Consider the following 18,862-nt stretch of genomic DNA (forward strand, 5'->3'; position numbering starts at 1 on the left):
GTGTGAGTTTTAGGCCTTGTGGTCCCTATGGTAGCCACTCCGCTCCGCCTTGCAGCTTGTAGCACTGAAGCAGCCATAGACAATACAGAAACCAGCTGGCCATGTGCCAGTAATACTTCATTTATAGAAACAGGCAGTGGCCCCCAACATTTGCTGACTCCTGGTTTAGAGCCTTGGAGACCATTGTCCGGAGTTGGACTTCTTCTCAGTGAAATGAGAATTCACTGGAGGGCTTTGAATAGAGGAGTGAGATCATTTGACTGCTGTTTCAAAAGGATCCTGCTGCCTGCCTTGACATCCCTGCCTATGAAGGGGTGATGAGGGTGAAAGGGTAGAGTTACCATTAACCAGGATAGGAGGACCACAGTGGAGCAGGTTCGTGGGGGGACGACCGTGCTTTGGCTTTGGACCAGTTGAGTTTGGACATCCAGGTGGAGACGTGGACGATGCGATTGGTATACGAACAAGGTGTTCAGGGAGCGTTCCAGGCTGAACTTACATGTGGTGTGTGAGGTCCTGAGGCTGGATAAGCAAAGCAGCATGGTAGCAGCAGTTAGCTTTGTCTGCACTGCTTCGACACTTTGGGAGTTTTGACTCTTTCAACTCTTAAATGATTTGATTTTAATATTGTTAAAAAATTTTTTTTTTTTGAGGTGTAGTTGATTTACAGTATCTTGTAGGTTTCAGGTGTATAGCACAGTGATTCAGTTATGTGTGTGTGTGTGTGCTTTTTCAGATTCTTTTCCCTTATAGGTTGTTACCTAATACTGAGTATATTTCCCTGTGGTATACAGTAGGGAGGGTCCTTCATTGACCTTAAATGAATTTTAGAGAAAACTTGTGCCCCTTTGGTTCGGTTTATTATTTATCACCTATAATTTTATTGTTATAATTCTGCTTTTTTACATACGGCTTTTTAAAAATTGTGATACAAGCAAAGTTAAAATTTACTGTTGTAACCTCCTTAAGTATAAAATCCAGCAGCATTAAGTACCTTCACAGTATTGTGCAGACACCACCACTGTCCATATCCAGAACCTTTTCATCATCCCAGAGACTCCACCCTTGAAACAAGTCCGCAGCCCCACTTTCTGCGGGCCCTTGGTCGTCACATTTCCGCTCTGTTCCTCTGAGTTTGTCTATCCCAGGTACCGCATGTAAGCAGATCATACGGCGTTTGTGCTTTTGTCTCTGACTTAGCGGAATGTTTTCCAGGTTTATCCTTGTCATAGCACGTGTCAGTGCTGTTATTACTTTTTGAAACTTCTTGGAATAGTTAATACAGACTTCTTGTACTGAGTCTTATTTCTAAGAGGAGTTCTTTGCTGCACAGCAGTCTCGAAACCCATCCTTACCATCCAGAACACCCAGGGTCCCTGTGTCTGGAACTTGGAGGGTTGGTGAGTGACTTCTGCAGCCTGTGCAGCCCTCTTTATTTGTGCTAGAGGAAGGACAGTGACCATGGCAGTGCTTAGAGACGGTTTCTCTGTGGCCAACATGACTTGATGATATTGTATGGCATGTTTAATCACAGGTTAAGCTTGTCTCGTTTGGAATAGATAGAAAACCTGAAAAAGTGGCACTATAAAGGAAATGGTCAAGATTCCTTCTGGAAGAGGGTGGAGAGGTATTTGAGGGAGTGGAATTCTTCAACTGGCTCCTCTGACAAATTGCTGAGCTTGGGGGCAGGTCCTGTAAGCCTGCCCCTCCCGTCAAAGCAGTTACAGTGTCATTTGCCACGTCTCCTGAGTTACCTCCTCACTGTTTGCCTGATGACAGCAGTGTTTATGGCACTGTGTGCATTGAGGAAGAATCTGGCTGTCCTTTGGGCTTGGGGGTTAAGTCCACTGCGAGCTCAGCCCACATGTGAGCAAGGTGATATTTGTTTAACCAGCATTAGGTCTCACTCGGAGAAGGCGATGGCACCCCACTCCAGTACTCCTGCCTGGAAAATCCCATGGACAGAGGAGCCTGGTGGGCTGCCGTCTATGGGGTCGTACAGAGTCGGACACGACTGAAGCGACGTAGCAGCAGCCAGCAGCAACAGCAGCAGCAGGTCTCACTGGTAAGGCTCAGTGATGTTCCTGCCTGTAGCAGCAGAGAATGACAGATAGAAGAGAACAATGAAGGATAGAATGAAAATGAATGTTCACCTTGACTTCAGAATTGGCAATTGCAGAAAAGCCTTAAGAACAGATTAGTTTAAAAAAAAATTGAAGAACAAAATTGGAGACGAGGTCTTTTTCAAGACACAGTCCCAGTTTAGTGGCTACAGCGGATCTTTCAGGTCATTTCCCATAATTCATCCCAGCAGTGCTGAAAACAGTCAGCTATGATGAGAGGTGAAAAGGATGATCACAGTATCCATTGTTCTTTCCTTTTGAATCGTAGTTGGCTTTGGGTCTTGGCCCTGCTGCTGCTGCTGCTGCTGCTAAGTCTCTTCAGTCGTGTCCGACCCCAGAGACGGCAGCCCACCAGGCTCCCCCATCCCTGGGATTCTCCAGGCAAGAACACTGGAGTGGGTTGCCATTTCCTTTTCCAATGCATGAAAGTGAAAAGTGAAAGTGAAGTCGCTCAGTCGTGTCCGACTCTTTGTGACCCCATGGACTGCAGCCCACCAGGCTCCTCCGTCCGTGGGATTTTCCAGGCCATTGCCTTCTCCAGTAGGGTCTTGGCCCTAGGTTTTAAATTTTTTTTTTCTTCTTTTATCAAGTGGGCAAAGGATGAAATTATTGTATCTGGCAGGTTGGAGGGGCCTTTGCTTGGGGCTCCAGGAACCCAAGAACTTTTCATTTTTACCCCTGTTGGCAGTAACAGCAGTAACAGTGTGTGTTGAAGAATATATGGAGGCCAAGGGTCTCCACCGTCTTAGTGGCATGATGAATGGGAACTTTTAAGCCAGGTCAGAGCAGTGATGGACTCCCAGGTTGCTTTTCTATAAAATGGAAATACTAATACTTACTTGATCAAAATGAAATGAAACCCTCTGGTCCCTTCATTTTCTTCTCAATCAAAGCTTGTGCAAGGAGGGATTTGGGAGGGAGTGTGTCCTTACCCTGTTGCATCTGTGTCACTTCACCCTTCCAAAGACCTGGGGAGCTCCTGGATGGCTTCCAGGGCTCAGCGATTATATGTTTTAGCAGCCTTACGTTGGGAGGCATTTTTCAGGACCTCGTGGCCAGCTGATTATAAGTCTTGCCCTTCAGAGGCATGCCCGCCAGTACCAAAGGGTGTATCCATTAAGGATGCCCCGCTGGCGTCTAGCTGATGGCTACACTGGGAACGCACGTGCCTCCTTAGACCAGTAGGCGAAGAAACTCAGAAAGGGCCTAAACTCTTTTTCAGCCCAATTATATTCCACCTGTCCTGGGCTCTAATTAATGCCATGACATGCCTTCCATCCTGTCTGAGTTCCAGGTTCTGCTTTTCTTTCTTGCTTCCCTTGGGCTGTCTCTGGGAAATTAGTAACCAAGTTGACCTTCATCTTCTAATTTAGCCCAGGAGCCCTCAGCTGTATCTGATTGGCATCTGGGCAGGGGTAAGATCTAGGCTCTCTTCCAGTGCCGTCTGATTCTCTACCGGGCCGTTCTTGGCTCTGAAGAAATAAAATTTGTTTATTCTGAGTCCTAGGGTGGAAACGGTCTTTAAAGCACATGATCACATTTGTTTTAAAAGATATTTCTCCTGTCATCAAATCCGTATGTAATTTTGGAGAGTGTGACTTATTTTGTATTGTGTTCTGGTTATATTTTATTCTTTGTGCATAATAAACGATAAAAGGCTGCATAACAATAAAAAAAAGTTTCAACTCTTTTCCTCAGTAGACAGTTCCACTTCAGAAATCAGACAAGGATCAAGTAAAATTAAAAAAGCTTGACTTTAACATAATCACCAAGGGTTTCCACCTAGCATTTAGGATTAGAGATTTGTGTGTTTACGGTCTAAACGGTGTGAAATGGGATTCAGAAAAAGGTAGAAATGTTAGTGCACTTTAGTTAGTGTTGAAGTTGCTGGTGGATTGAAGATTTGTGTTGTCGGAAACACTGCTTTGGGGAAACTAGAGTGGAGTCGCCGTGCTGGGGGGTGGGGAGGGGTGGAAGGACCTCAAGAACCTTTTTCCAGGAGGGCCTACCGTGTGACCTCAGGGCCAGACTTTGGGGAGGGAGACTACTCGAAGAGTTCTCATACCCAGGACGAACTTGTGCTGGAGCTGAGTGTGGATCATCTTCGCACGATAGGTGGTGCGGTTGTGGTCATCTTTGAAGCCGGTGGTTCCCTTTCTAGCCCACGCTCCCTGACTGACATCAGAAAGGTATAGCGTTTTCTGGCTGATACTCTTCAAAGTGCCTCTGAAAAGATTGCATAAATGCCCCTGGGAAAAAAGACGTCATCAAAACTGAAGCATCTTTTTTAAAAAAATAGGCACGCACACACCTCGTAGGCTGCTATTAGAAGGGCACAGCCCCAGAATTAGAGCGATGATGCCTTTGTGTTGTAGAGGAACATGGAAGTATTATAATTCTCTGCTTTCCTGGATGACTTTCCCTCCTTACTCACCAGGAAGCAGCAGGGACTAGTCATCTTGGAGAATGAATGCCATCGTGGTTCCTTTAAAGGGTGAAGACTATTGTTACTTGGCTTTTTTGTCTCTCCTTCCTTTGAGATGGGGCCAGGACAGGCTGGTCACAGCCTTGTGTCCCTTGCACCTGCCTCCCCTCCAGCCAGCTTCCTACTCGTTCTGCGTGTGGCAGCCCTAGCGCTAGTACAGAGGGCCTTCACAGACCTCACAGCCCCGGCGCAGCTGCCAGGGGCAAACAGTGTGCTCAGGAGAGCAGCGGGGCTTTTTAAAGGAGGAGATCAGTTCGCATGTACAGTCAACACTGGGTCTTGAAGGGACTCATTCATCCTTCTCTCTTTCTCTCTCTCTCTCTTTTTTTTTTTTTTTTGGTGGCAGGCGAAGGTGATAAAGTTGGTACAATCTCCAGTCAGTAGCTTAACTTCATCTCTGCTTTTATTACCACTCCCAGCATAAATTATTTAATGCAAAGGCAGGCATAATCTCATAAAATTACTTAGCATTAGTATCCTGCTGTGAGCATCATATTCTCATGTTGTGCTCTAACCACAGATTAGCAGAAGACACTTTAAGAAATTCTTCTGTGGATCCACTTGGAGAGATCATATGGGTAGAAGGTGACCATTGGAACTCCTGGATTTTTTTTTTTTTTTTCTTTTGGGTGAGTTTTTCTTTTATTCTTATGTAATTCATTGCTCTACTAGAACAGTGTTTTTTTTTTTAACCCACTTCTTACCTGATAATATTTCAATTCCTTAAAAATTTGCCAGTGACCCCATCTGTAGACTTGAGTCATTTTATGAGCAGGGATCCAGAAAGTGCAAGACTTTGTCTGGGGAGCTAGAGTTGGGGTAGGAGGAGGCAAGGCAGTAATAAAACTTCAGTCAAAAGATCCAGGGCCTACGGTTGAGTTCAAGAACTAGGTTTGTTTCAGGGTGGCCTCAGAGTACAGCAACCCTACTCTTAAGATGAAGTCACTCGCTCACCCCTTTAATGATCTGCCCGATTGCTGAAGTCAAGTCTGGAGCTGAAAATTATGCTCCTTTTAACAGGGATCTAATTGTGAAAAGCACAGATGGCCACTGACGGTTTACAAACGTTGGGCATTTGCTGATTTAAAAAATAACTGTGAGAAGGGAAAACCAAGGTGAGAAGAGAGACAGAAAACCAGGTGGGCACATTAGGCTTTGGATTGTCAGACAGCAAAAGACCAAAAAAGAAAACCCAGGCAGTACTGTTCGCTCAGTTAGTTCTCGCTCACGGTTCAGGTTTTCCTCCCGGTACGCTGAACCCCTAGTGCATCCACTGTAATAGTTTTTGGTCAGAGGCACCTACTAACAAATCCACAGGGTCATCAGAGGCACCTACTAACAAATCCACAGGGTCATAAGCAACTCCGAAGGCCTGGAGAGCCTGCGTAGTTGGGCGTGGTGGGAAATGGTAATTGGCCTCTGCTAGGATTCCTATCCCTTGATAAACTTACTCCCTCTGGCAGTCTTGTTAATACTTAAAGTGCTAAATCTATTACAGAGGACAATTTAATTTAATTTAATTTTCATGACATTTCAGTCCTATATGGTTGCCAAGCAGAACTATTGCTGTCTTTCAGTCGCTAAGTCGTGTCTGACTCTTTGCAACCCCAGAGACTGTAGCACGCCAGACTCCTCTGTCCTCCACTATCTCCCAGAGTTTGCTCAGATTCATGTCCACAGAGTCGGTGATACTGTCTAATCATCTCACCCTCTGATGCCCCCTTCTCCTTTTGCCTTCAATCTTTGTCAGTATCAGAGTCTTTTCCAACGAGTCGGCTCTTTGCATCAGGTGGCCAGAGTATTGCAGCTTAGCTTCAACATCAGTCCTTCCAGTGAATATTCAGGTTTGACTTCCTTTAGGATTGACTGGTTTGATCTCCATGCAGTCCAAGGGACTCTCAAGAATCTTCTCCGGCACTACAATTCAAAAGCATCAATTCTTTGGCGCTCAGCCTTCTTTATGATCCAACTCTCACAGCAGAGAGTCAGTGTCTTAAGGTCTTTGGGGAAAACTGCAGTTTTTTTTATTGTGGGGTGTGCACGCATAGGGATTGGCCTAGAGAATAAATCCAATCTCAGAAATTAGTCAATTTTTCATTTGGTGAACCTTCAAATGTAACTGAAGAGAGCCACAATGTGTGAAGGGAGAGGGGAGGCACAGCTGGGTTTGGTCTTCCCTGAAATCTTTTCTGCTCCCCTCCCTATTCACCCCAGACACATGCTTCTTCTCAGTGAAGGTCCAGGCAGTGGAAGCAGCCCTGTCTGAGATCCTGGAGGCCTGCTGATGTCCCTCGTGGCTGGAATTGGGGTGTGGCAAGATCTGAAATTGCAGCGACAGGGGACAGGTTTTATGAACACTGAGTCACCTAAGCATAAGGAATTTAGAACTTACCTTAAAGGCTGTGGAAAGCCATTCAGAGATTAAGTGAGGGAGCAACAGGAAGATTTACGTATAATTTCTCTTCGGTTCTCCTGAGATAAAGAATAAGTGCAATTTTGGGTTCCAAAAATAAAGAATTGGGGAGTGAGGGGCATAGAATAGCCACTGAATGCTCTAAGTTTGTATGTGACCATTACCAAGGTATTTATCCCTGTATTATAGTTTATGACACGTTTAGAGAATTCTTAGTGCGGTATTACTATAACTTAGATTTAGTTGGCATTTTAGGTACATCCAAAATCAGACTTTGCCCCCAAATTTTTATTATGAAAAAAATTCAAGCATGCAGGAAAGTTAAAAGAATCACACAGTGAACACATGACCCTCCATCTAGAGTCTACAGTTTTTACCACTTTGCTTTTATTTAACTCTGGCTTTCTTTTTCCTCTGAACCATGTAAAATTAAATTGTAAGTAGACATCAAGATATTTAAATACCTCAGCAGACATCTCTTTAAAAAATAAGGATATTCTCCTATATAACCACACTACTGTTACTGCAACTAACACAATTAACAGTACTTTCATAATGTCTTCCAGTGTCTAACCCATATCCCAACTGCCCCAGTGGTGCTGAAAGCGTTATTTACAGCTGCCCTCCCCCAGTCTCGTATTTTCATATTTGATTATTTACAGCTGCCCCCCACCCCAGTCGCGTATTTTCATATTCGATTATGTCTTTTTGGTCTCAGTCTGTAGCTGCCTGTCCCCTCCTCAACCTCCAGTACATTTTTGAAGAGTCTAGGCCAGTTGTTTCATAGAATGTCCTACAATCTGGAACTGCCTGGTGTCCATTTGATGTGTTCCTTAATCCTTTGTATTTTTTATAAACCGGAAGATCGGAACTCTTGATTAGATGTAGGTTAAAAGTTTTTGGCAGGAATACTCTTAAAGGTAATGTTACCTTGTTTTAATGTTAGCGATGCCCACTTTGATCTCTTGGTCAAGAATGCCGGTCGGCTCTCCCCATTGTAAACGTGTATTTTTGCCCTTAGCCATCAGGTGACCTGTGGGAAGTGTGTGTAATGTTCCAGAGTAGTCGCACGAGTTTTGACCGCAGTTGACACTCTACAGCATTCCCTCATGGAGTGGGTTGGCCCTCATGTTTCTGTGGACTTGGTGGGCCTTGCATTGCTGTAGCACGTGAGCGTCACCTAGCTGGAGAAAGAAGAGTTAACGTCTGCTCATCCTGGGTCAAGCGAAAGACAAAGCCGCTATTACAGATGACAGAAAATGAGTGCTCAGAAGACCCCTTTCTAGCACTACAGTTTGAGTTTGCTAAAGACGGACCATCTGGTCTGGAGGAAGGGTGTCATACCCACAGAGTGTTAAGGAAAGACCTTATTCTGCTGAATGTTTATGCCTCCGAGTCAAGGCATTTCCATGTGCTTTCTTTGATAATTTTTGACCTTCTGTAGAAACCACGGCTCTGATTCCATGTTTTTGACAACCAGGGTGCTCATTTCAGCTAGAACGTTGCCTTTTGGAAACACTTAAATTCCCAAAGAGTAGATAACCCTATTAGTCTATTACAATCTTCTAGGCTAAAAATAATATGATTATCGTATATTATCCCCATGGGACATGGAGAATAATCTCCTTTCCAAAAGAGGATCAGGAGGGGGGACCAAAGGGCTGTCTGCGGGAAAATACTTTGGGGTCGTGGGCTTTATAGAGAGAACTTGCTCGGTCAAGTTATGACTGGAAGCCCCAGAAGTTTTAGGATGATAAAAAATCATTTGGAGGTAGGCGAAAGTAGAATAATGGTTTGGTACTGGAGAAGGCAATGGCACCCCACTCCAGTGCTCTTGCCTGGAAAATCCCACGGATGGAGGAGCCTGGTAGGCTGCAGTCCATGGTGTCACTAAGAGTCGGACACGACTGAGCGACTTGACTTTCACCTTTCCCTTTCATGCATTGGAGAAGGAAATGGCAACCCACTCCAGTGTTCTTGCCTGGAGAATCTCAGGGACGGCGGAGCATGGTGGGCTGCCGTCTATGGGGTCCCACAGAGTCGGACACAACTGAAGCAACTTAGCAGCAGTAGCAGCAACTGGGAAGATAATTTGGGTCTGGAGCAGGAAAAAGGGGGGGATCCTTAATAAGGCAAAAGCTTGGTTCTGTTTTTGTGCGCCTCACCCCATATAAATGTACGATCATTGTTTACAAAAATGAAAAGAAAGAAAAAGACCATGTCCCAAGGCAGCATTCATTCCTAGAGGCTGTTCCTAGACATTACATAGGTGCTGTGTGAAAAAGGCATTCTCAGTACTTCTGGAAACTTCGTAATTTTGGATCAATTTGAACAGATTTGGTTACTGCAAGAATTTCTACCTTTATTCTGTTTATAACATTTCATAGATTTTACTTTTAAGGTTGTACAAGATTCTACCAGGTATATATATCTGTTCTTTAGTTGTTGCTTTTGAGTTTTTGAGTTTTCCAAGTTTTTGTTTTTAGGAATAACAGAATTAAAACCTTTGTGCGTAGAATGTCCTCGTATTTCAGATAATTGCCTTAAAATTGCTAGATCAGAGAATATGAGTATTTTTACGGCTTTTTGTTGAACTTGCAAATAGTTTTCCCAAAGGGTTATACTGATTTACACTCACACCAGCAAAGTTTGTCAGGTATCAGTTTCATTATGTCATCTCCTGGCTTAGAGAATCTTTCTTGTATGGTTGCAGAAAAACCAGTCTGCTTCTAACTTGAGAAAACAAGGCTCCTCCACCAAATGGCCACAACAGCAAGCTGTGTGCTGAGCTGTAATTCATTAATTTAATAAACAGATAAGTGTCTCCTATTTATCAGACATTGTAGATGGAGAAGAAGTAAGACAGTCTGTACTGGTAAGGAATTTATAGCCTGCTGGAAGAGATAAGCTCACATTTATAGGGATCATGGTAAGAGTTTATATATATCAGTTGGGAAAGAATCAAGACCACCCAAGACTAGTCTTGGGGGTGGGATGGTACCAGGAAAACGTACCATTAAAAGCGCCATTAAAAATGAAAAGCAGCATTAAAGCTTCTTTGCGTGAACAGGTGTCACCCAAGCGCATTCGTACAGAGGCCAGGCGTCAGTAGCCACAGGAGGCGCTCTGCTCTCTGGCCGGTGGGACTGAGGCCAGAGAGCCTTGTTCAGGCCCAGGAGGTGGGCAGAGTCAGGCTCCCACCGGGGACACGTCTACTCACTCTGCACATTTACCCCCAGGGCACGGCCACAGTCTGTGCAGGCAACCCAGTGCCAACGGCCCCAGAAAGGTCATTTTTGATCGTCTCTGAGACAAATTTGGACATCCTTGTTTGCTCAGCCTCTCCTGCATGTGTGTGTTTCTGGAGGTTGCTAACTCACCATGCTGTTGAGAATATGGGGGGAGGGACTTCCCTGGTGGTCCAGTGGTTAAGCATCTGCCTGCTAACACAGGGGACACGGGTTCGATCCCTGCTCTGGGAAGCATCCCCCGTGCTTCGGCACTAAGTGCATGTGTCACAACTACTGAGCCTGTGCTCCAGAGCCGTGAGCTGCAACAAGGGGCGCTGTGGCCACGAGAAGCCCATGCCCCACAGCTCGAGTAGCTGTGCTAGTAGCAGGTCGCCACAACTAGAGAAAACTCGCAGCAACAAAGACCCAGCACAGCCGTAACATAAATAAATACTCTTTTTTTTATTTTTTAAGAACTTAAAATTTTAGAAGAAAAATTGGGGGTGGGAAGCTGAAGTTAAGCGACCACCGTAGGCTACTCAGCTAGCTAATATCTCTCAGGCAGCACTTTCATTTCTAATCTCATGTACAGTTTAATAATTTAACAGCTAACAGACTAACAGGTCAGTGGAAATGTTTACAGGGTATTTCAAAGCTGTTAATTTTTACCACTTGGACTTTTTTTTTTTTTGAATAGCTGGGGATAATAATTAGAGAGGGTGGAAAACAAAACCTGTGTTTGATTTGGTGGTTTGTCTGCCTCAAGTGGGAACAACCGGGAAAGCAAAAAATTCGTCAAATGAAATTTTTCTCCTCAAATAACTGTTGGGATTCCTTACGGTTAATGTGTCTCGTTGCCAGCCCCCCATTTTCTTTAAATACTTTATGTGTGAAAATTGTCACACAGTTGCTCCAGAACATTAAAATAGATGTGCCAAAGGGTGTAAATTTGTCAAAAAAAAAATTCCTTGTGTCTTAAAAAAACAGCTTTCTTTTCCTTCTTCAGTGCGTGTCACTGTACCCACAATTTTGGATCTTCATCTCTGTCTGTATAGTATGATTATCCAGCATTTTAAGTAGATCTGAAAAGCAGAAATTTGGGATTCATTCTTGAGCCTCAAACTGGTAACAATTTTAATAAAATGTTAGGGGATGTACCATACTATGCCGTAATCAATGGTATCACCACTGAAGTGGAATATTGGAGGCGAGTCACTTATAAGAGTTTGACGTAAAGATTCAGATGGAAAGAATCAGTGAGCAAAGTGTGATGACAGCAGCGTCCCTGGGCGTCTAGAACCTGGGAGACAAGGGAACATATTTGCTAAAAATCTGGATTCTGGAGGCAAAGAGCTGTTGGGAAGTCTTGGCTCCAAATTGTCAAGTTACTTATCCACACCTCAGTCCCTTCATCTATGAAATGAGAGTAATAACCTATTTCTCCGTTTACTGTGAGGATGAGATGAGATAAGGCATGAAGCGTTTAGAAAGGCACTGGCACACAGAGACTCAAGACACGAATTGCTTTTTACAGGAATCCATCTCTTTATGAGCAGAATAAGTTGGCTCATTCTTCACAGAACACCTGTGTGTGGAGCAGTGGGCACTGACCATCTGATCTGGGGGGGAGCAGTCAGTTTATTTTTCAGGTTCTGGTTTATCTCAGAAAATCGTGGTCCAGAAAGGCTGTGCGAGTTCTGCAGCTGGTCTAGCACGACAGAAAGCAGACGTCAGCGCTCCCGCAACATATTCAGTCCTTGTTTCCCCTTGATTTTTATTGTGTCTCCTTTGGGTATTTTATGGACAGGGGCAGGAAGAGGGAGTGAGCGGCCTTCCTGACGTCAGCACTCCCGTGACATATTCAGTCCTTGTTTCCCCTTGATTTTTATTGTGTCTCCTTTGGGTATTTTATGGATGGGGCAGGAAGAGAGTGAGCGGCCTTCCTGTCTTCTTCTATGTACTCCTTTTCTGCTCTGTTCCCTTTATATTCTCTCCCTTTCCCCATCCTTTATTTTGAAGTCACATGAATGTGAATGGGGTACAAGCCTTGGTTCATAGATCTGTTCCGTTCTTTTCCTGGAATGTACTTGACCCTGTTAGAAATCACACATTGGGTGGGCTGTAGGAGGTGTTCAGAAGAAAGATGCCAGACGTGAGCCAATCCCCAGAAAACGCCTAGTCTGATGGGCCCACACTGGACACCAGACTCACCTTTGCGCCCCGCCCCCACGAGCTCTCCCCAGCTGTGTATCAGGAGTTGTTGTTCAGTCGTGTCTGACTCTGTGAGCCCGTGGACTGCAGCATGCCAGGCTCCTCTGTCCTTCACTATCTCCTGGAGTTTGCTCAGATTCATGTACATTGAGTCAGTGATGCTCTCTACCATCTCATCCTCTGCTCTCTGCTGCCTACTTCTTTTGCCCTCAGTCTTTCCCAGCAGCAGGATCTTTCCCAATGAATCAGCTCTGCACATCAGGTGGCCAAAGTATTGGAGCTTCAGCATCAGTCCTTCCAGTGAATATTCAGGGTTGATTTCCTTTAAGATTGACTGGTTTGATCTCCTTGCAGTCCAAGGGGCTCTCAAGAGTCTTCTCCAGCACCACAGTTCCAAAGCATAAATTCTTTGGCACTCAGCCAAAGTGTCTTTATGGTCCAACTCTCACATCTGCACGTGACTACTGGAAAAATCATAGCTTTGACTAGATGGACCTTTGTCAGCAAACTGATGTGTCTGCTTTTTAATACGCTGTCTAAGTTTGTCATAGAGTTCATTCTAAGGAGCAAGCGTCTTTTAATTTTGTGGCTGCAGTCACCGTCCTCAGTGATTTTGGAGCCCAAGAGAATAAAATCTGTCACTGCTTCCACTTTTTCCCTGTTTTCCATGAAGCGATGGGACCGGTATCAGTAGTACTGGCTTTATATCCTGACGTCTTCCCTCCATCTGCCCACTTCAAGATTTGGCAGACAGAGGAATGATTCCTCCTGCTGCTTCATCTAGAGCGAAAATATATTTTTGGTGAGATTTGGCACCCAACTTGTAGTAACCAAATGGGACTCTGCGTACGGTGCCTTGTTCAGTTCTTCCAAAGCGGTTCCTCCTGTTAAGGAACTGAGTTCTGTCTGCTGAAAAGCTCAGTCTTTGATTCAGAGCCGTGAGTTTGAGCAGGGAGTGTGTATTCGCTGGTTTTGACTGATTCCTACTGGTTGGCCCCCCTGAAATCTGATCCTGGACTATTTCTTCAATGCCAGGCCCCTAAGTACAGTGCCAAAGCCCTTTGTGATCCGCTCCCCTCTGCTTTCCTCTCCACCCCGCCTACCCCAGCCTCCTGTTTTTGCCATACGTACCCTTCATTCCTGCCATACCCAACTGCTTTTCGTCCCTCAGATGCCTCTTTCTCGCTGTGTGCCCCTGCATCTGTGCCCTTCCCTTCCCTGTTTCAGCGTTCTTACTTCTAGACCATCCCCTAGAGGTCACCTCTCCTCGGGAGTGTTTTCTGACACCCCGCCACCCTCACGGTGTGAGCTATAGCTCCTCACCCGGGCTCCCTCACAGTGAGCACCGGTTGCAGTTTCCTTGTCTGGCTGTCACTCAAGATTCTGGCAAGGACTGCATCTTATTTATAATTACCATTCTTTTCACATAGTAGAGGGTGGTTCCTGGCACGTGGCAGGGGTATAATGTTTACCTGGTTTGCCTTTCATCTCTTTCTTCCTATAAAATATGTATGTGCCTAAAAGTTCACCGTATTTCTGTATCAGCATAACACATACATGCATGTGCACGCACCTGCACACACATACGTACACGCTGTTGCTCTTTGCTTTTTTCCAGGTAACAATATATCCTAGAAATTAGTTCATGGGTTTTCCTCAATCCTTTTTTTTTTTTTTTTGGTAAATTTATCAAAGTATAGCATACATATTAAATTGTGCACAAATAAATGAACAGCTTGATGACTTTTTCCAAAAGGAGTATACCTGTGAAACCAGTATCCAGGTCAGGAAATAAAAGGCGACCAGAAGCCCCCTCCCAAACCACCCCCCCAACACACCCCCACTCCTGCCCTAGATACCTCTTCCCAGGCTTCTGACACTACAGATTAGTCATGCCTCTTTCAGGCCCTCTGTACATAGAATTCATGTGTTGCATGAGAGATGCATCCGTGTGGTTGCATATAGTTGTAGTTGATCTCTTCTAGTGGCTGTGTCAGAGAAGGCAATGGCACCCCACTCCAGTACTCTTGCCTGGAAAATCCCATGGACGGAGGAGCCTGGTGGGCTGCAGTCCATGGGGTCACAAAGAGTCGGACACGACTGAGCGACTTCACTTTCACTTTTCACTCTCATGCATTGGAGAAGGAAATGGCAACCCACTCCAGTGTTCTTGCCTGGAGAATCCCAGGGATGGGGGAGCCTGGTGGGCTGCCGTCTCTGGGGTTGCACAGAGTCGGACACGACTGAAGCGACTTAGCAGCAGCAGCAGCAGTGCAGTGTGTTAAGGAGCATTACAAAACCAAGCAACTTAGCGGGGACCAAGCGTAAGTGAAGTCTCTCAGTTGTGTCCGACTCTTGGCTATACAGTCCTTGAAATTCTGGGGCCAGGTTACTGGAGTGGGTAGCCGTTCCCTTCTCCAGGGGATCTTCCCAACCCAGGGATCGAACCCAGGTCTCCCACATTGCAGGTAGATTCTTTACCAGCTGAGCCACCAGAGAAGCCTAAGAATACTGGAGTGGGTAGCCTATCCCTTCCCCAGGGGATCTTCCTGACCCAGGAATTGAAGCGGGGTCTCCTGCATTTTAGGCGGATTCTTTACCAGCTGAGCTACCAGGAGCGAGAGTACCAGAGAACATTTTTAGGGAAAATGTTATCTGTTTGGCAGCTCTGCTCGGTTGGTACAAAGGAATTGCTGAACTTTTCTTCATGACCAGGTTCATGTAATGAAGCTGGTTAACTCAAAACATTTTAAGTTCCTCTCATAGTGGAGTAGGGAGCTAATCACAAGAGAAAAGCTTGAAATCCCATATCCATGCACAGCTGAGTTCAGAAGGCTCCACTGTTCGTTGTCCCAACTTAGATATTCATGTATTCAAGTACTTATTCTCCTTCCTCTGTGTTCCAGACACACTGTTCCTGCCACCAGCGGCATAGATCCTGCCCTCACTGAGCTCACATTCTAGAGGGAGATAACATGACAGATTAAGAAAAGGTGTCATATGTTAAATAAAAGAATAAAGCCGGAAAGGAATGGGGGGTGCACACACACACCTGTTGGGTGTTGGCGTTAAGACACAGATTTTAAAGGGTAGTCAAGAAAAAGGGATGGCTTTCTTAATTCTGTTTACCTTACCCAGCCAGATGTAATGAACATTAACGATACACATTTAGGTTAAAATTATGAGCTTTTTAAGTATATAGACTCCAGTATATAGACTCCTCTAATTGTGTCAATTCCTCTTGGGTTCATTGTGTCAATTTATTTTGCTTTTAAGCCGAAATGTCAGATTTCATTATCTAGTGAGGAATTTTTTATGAGTCAGAGTCATTTATTAACCTGTGTGTTCAAGTAAAAACGGTGTTCCCTGACTCCTAAGGATGTGGAGGCCGCCTGGAATTCTGATGGAGGGAGGAGAGGATGCCTTTCCATTAGGGTGCCCACTGCTCTGCTCCCGGAAGCCCTCCAGTTAAAACCGTGGCCCAAGGCTGCCTCCATGGGCACCTGGATGGAAATTTCCAATTATGTAAACCTGAAAGGGGCTTATTTCTCTCAGCTGAGTTATGATCACAGGAGATACCTCAATCTAGAAGCGGGGGCAGGACAGTAATTACCATTTCTCATGAAAGTGTAAAAAAGCTACAAGTAAGCCTGAATTTGTAGTAAATGTTATTTTAGCATGTATCACAGGGCAAGGGACCTGCCCTGGGCAACGGTGGATTAGGTAATTCAGCATCTCTGTTGTAGGATTTCTTTGGCTCTGAGCTGTTGCATATTTGCGTCTCCAAGAGGGGGCTCGAATTGTTGACAGCGCTTTGGTAACAGATGGCTCTGGGCCCATCAGACTGTACCTGGCTCACTGTCGGCATGGGCCACACACTCTTCGTCAAGTGTGGACCCCTGGGCTGAAATCCAGAGCAGCCCAGGACAGTGAGTGAAGTCATGGTGATTCCAGGAAGAGAGCGGGTAGGGTGGTTAACAGAGGAAGTGGGGCTGTTTAGCATGAAGTTACAGGTTAGGCGGGGTGGGTGTGAGCCTGGTTGACAGTGTCTGTTTTCCGATATCTGAAGGGTAGGAAAGGAACTTGACTCTTCCGTCAGAGGGCAGGATGAGAACCAGCGCTTAAAAGCGGCTGGAAAACATTTTGGACCCAACCCAAGGTAGAGTTTTTTCTGAAGATGGCTCTAATGTACAGACTGACTGCGTTCTCAGAAGACACAGTTTTTGGGTGGTGTGTCTGAGGAGGTATTGAAAAGTGTTCTTTAAAATCCCATCCAACCCTGAGTCTATGAATCTGTGATTATTTTCTTTGGCAAAAATTTGCTTCTCTGGCTTTTTTTTTTCAGCCTTTTGCTAATTCCTGTGGAGAGTTTACAAAAAGCATTAATAATATGTGGTTTGTGTAATTTGTTAATTGAATGACAAGATGAACACATGAGACAGTTGTTAGCAAACTAAGACAAAATATAAACAAAAGGCACATTTTTGAATACCACAGAAATCCTAGAAGGGGAAGCCTGGAGAAGTAGCTACACTGGGGTTTGAAGGATTAATGAGATTTGCATGGCCACAGGGAGAGCAGAAGCATTGAGGATCAGCAGAAGCCCAGGCACGAAGGCCAGAGATGCAGAAGGCTTTTGAGGAGGAGCTGTGTGGGTATATCTGTAATTAAGAAAGATCCGCCCGGCAGCTTTGTGTAGGAGATAAAGACTTGATTGCCATCTTCTTAAGAGCTATAGTTTAAGTCATGTGGGTGTGAAATCTCTGAAGGACAGGTGGCTAGAACACGGATGAGCAAGTTCTTAAGCTTAGCGGTTAGAGCATAGTTAGACCTGGTTCAGATCCATCCCTCAGTGACCTTGGAGAAGCAAGGTGGAGAAACTGAAGCCTAGAAGTCAACCCCGAGTCGGATAGTATTACTTGCCTCTTAGGTTATGAGGATTAAGTGAGATAAAGACTTAAGTGCTCAATATGTGTTACTCACTATTACTGATTATGTAGCTGAAGTTCCCTACCTAGAGCGGTGATTCTGGAAACGTGCTCCTCTGCCCAGCCACATGGGTGTCACCTGTGAGCTTGTTACAAGTGCAAGTTCACGGGCGCCACTCAGACTTAGGGAATTAGGGTCTGGGGGTGGGTGGGAGGTGTAGGAACCGGCTCTCCAGGAGATAGGCAGGGAAAGGTTTGAGAACAGCCCTAGGGGAATCGAACAGAACTAGATAGGGAGGGAGTTGTTGTTGTTTTTCCCCCCTCATTTATTTATTTTTATATTGTATTGTTCTCTGCCATACATCAACATGGATCAGTCATAGGTTTAGAGTTTTTTAAAGAAGGGCTAACAATGGTATTCTTTACAGTGGAGAGGATAAAAAGCTCAGAGAAGATGAAATTTGGGGGAAAAGAGGTCGTGTGTATTTTTTGCAGTGCCTGACAGCTTTACACAGGTGTTCAATAAATGTTTGTCTTTATATTATTGAAGACAGCTGGTTTAATAGTATGCTGGGGATGGAAGGAAGATTTGGTGTAATATGTATAATATACATAATATATAGCCTAAGTGATAAAAAATATATATTTACTGCAGAGCCACATGAGAAATATGATACTGGATGAAGTTTAAATCTTAGATTTAACTGCCTGCCTACTGTGGCCAGGCAAGCTGCTCTCTCGTAAATAGAAAGTGAGGTGCTGCTCTTTGTTTGCTGAGGCTTCACAGCATTGTACTTTCTTTGAGGATTTGAAGCTGTTCCTCCCCCCACTCTCCCACCCCCTGCCGCCCCGACCCGGGAAACTTTTTTATGCTACAAGAGAGTTAACACTGTGTCTGATCTCTCTGGCCACGCCAAGAGTTAAGCATGCCCTTGTCTTCCGGTCACTGCCAGGCCTCATGTGAAACTGCTCCCTCATTTCTGAACATTGACTTCTCTTGTTAATTATTCGACGGCTCTGGGTTTACCTTAGAGAAGATCAAAAGCTTTTAGATCCCGGTTACTGTGGGCTGCCTGGGGCTTTCCACATCCAGCCTTGTGCTGGATGACTTGTCCGTCCCCGCCCCCCATCGCCAGCACAAGCACCGACCACGTAGCTGGAAATAAATTGACTTCTAAGCTTCATCCACTTAGTCCTTATTTACTGCCCATTATGTGCAGGACGCTGTGATAATAATGAGACAGTGTCCACAAAACATGTCTTGCTGAAGAGCCAGGACCGCCTGAGGCCGTGTGGATTGAGTCTGGAGGAGAGGCCGGGGCTGTCTGTTGCGTACCTGCCTGGAGCCTGGTTGGAGGTCAGCCAAGTGTTCAGACGAGCCCTAGCACACGCCAGAGTCCAGACTTAGAAACATGCCGTCCCCTCAGCCCCTTTCACAGTGACTGGTGAGGGAAACGTGAATAAATTAGAAT

At 45.1% G+C, this 18,862-nt stretch overlaps 1 protein-coding gene across 11 annotated transcripts in view; it reads left to right on the forward strand.

Annotated features, from left to right (window-relative positions):
- The window catches only part of B4GALT5 (beta-1,4-galactosyltransferase 5), a 100,099-nt gene that overhangs the window by 57,532 nt on the left and 23,705 nt on the right, over positions 1 to 18,862 (forward strand). Inside the window, exons 1-2 of one of the 11 annotated variants that reach the window (XM_086331434.1) lie at positions 17,616 to 17,905; positions 18,611 to 18,747. The exons of 3 other annotated variants lie outside the window; for them this stretch is intronic. Coding sequence is in view for 2 of the 8 variants with exons in the window: in XM_086331429.1 (XP_086187555.1) it covers positions 17,086 to 17,113 (28 nt within the window). In the remaining 6 variants the exon portion in view is untranslated. Of the gene's footprint in view, positions 1 to 5,128; positions 5,238 to 15,983; positions 16,186 to 16,304; positions 16,428 to 16,503; positions 16,622 to 16,683; positions 16,707 to 17,070; positions 17,114 to 17,615; positions 17,906 to 18,610; positions 18,748 to 18,862 lie in introns of those variants that run through there. 7 more of the 11 variants (XM_086331441.1, XM_086331432.1, XM_086331436.1 and 4 more) reach the window with 7 other exon arrangements.

Source organism: Bos grunniens, chromosome 13 (assembly GCF_055505025.1).
Source record: "Bos grunniens cultivar Pamir isolate PY7600 chromosome 13, Bosgru_T2T1.0, whole genome shotgun sequence".
Classification (NCBI taxonomy): domain Eukaryota; kingdom Metazoa; phylum Chordata; class Mammalia; order Artiodactyla; family Bovidae; genus Bos; species Bos grunniens.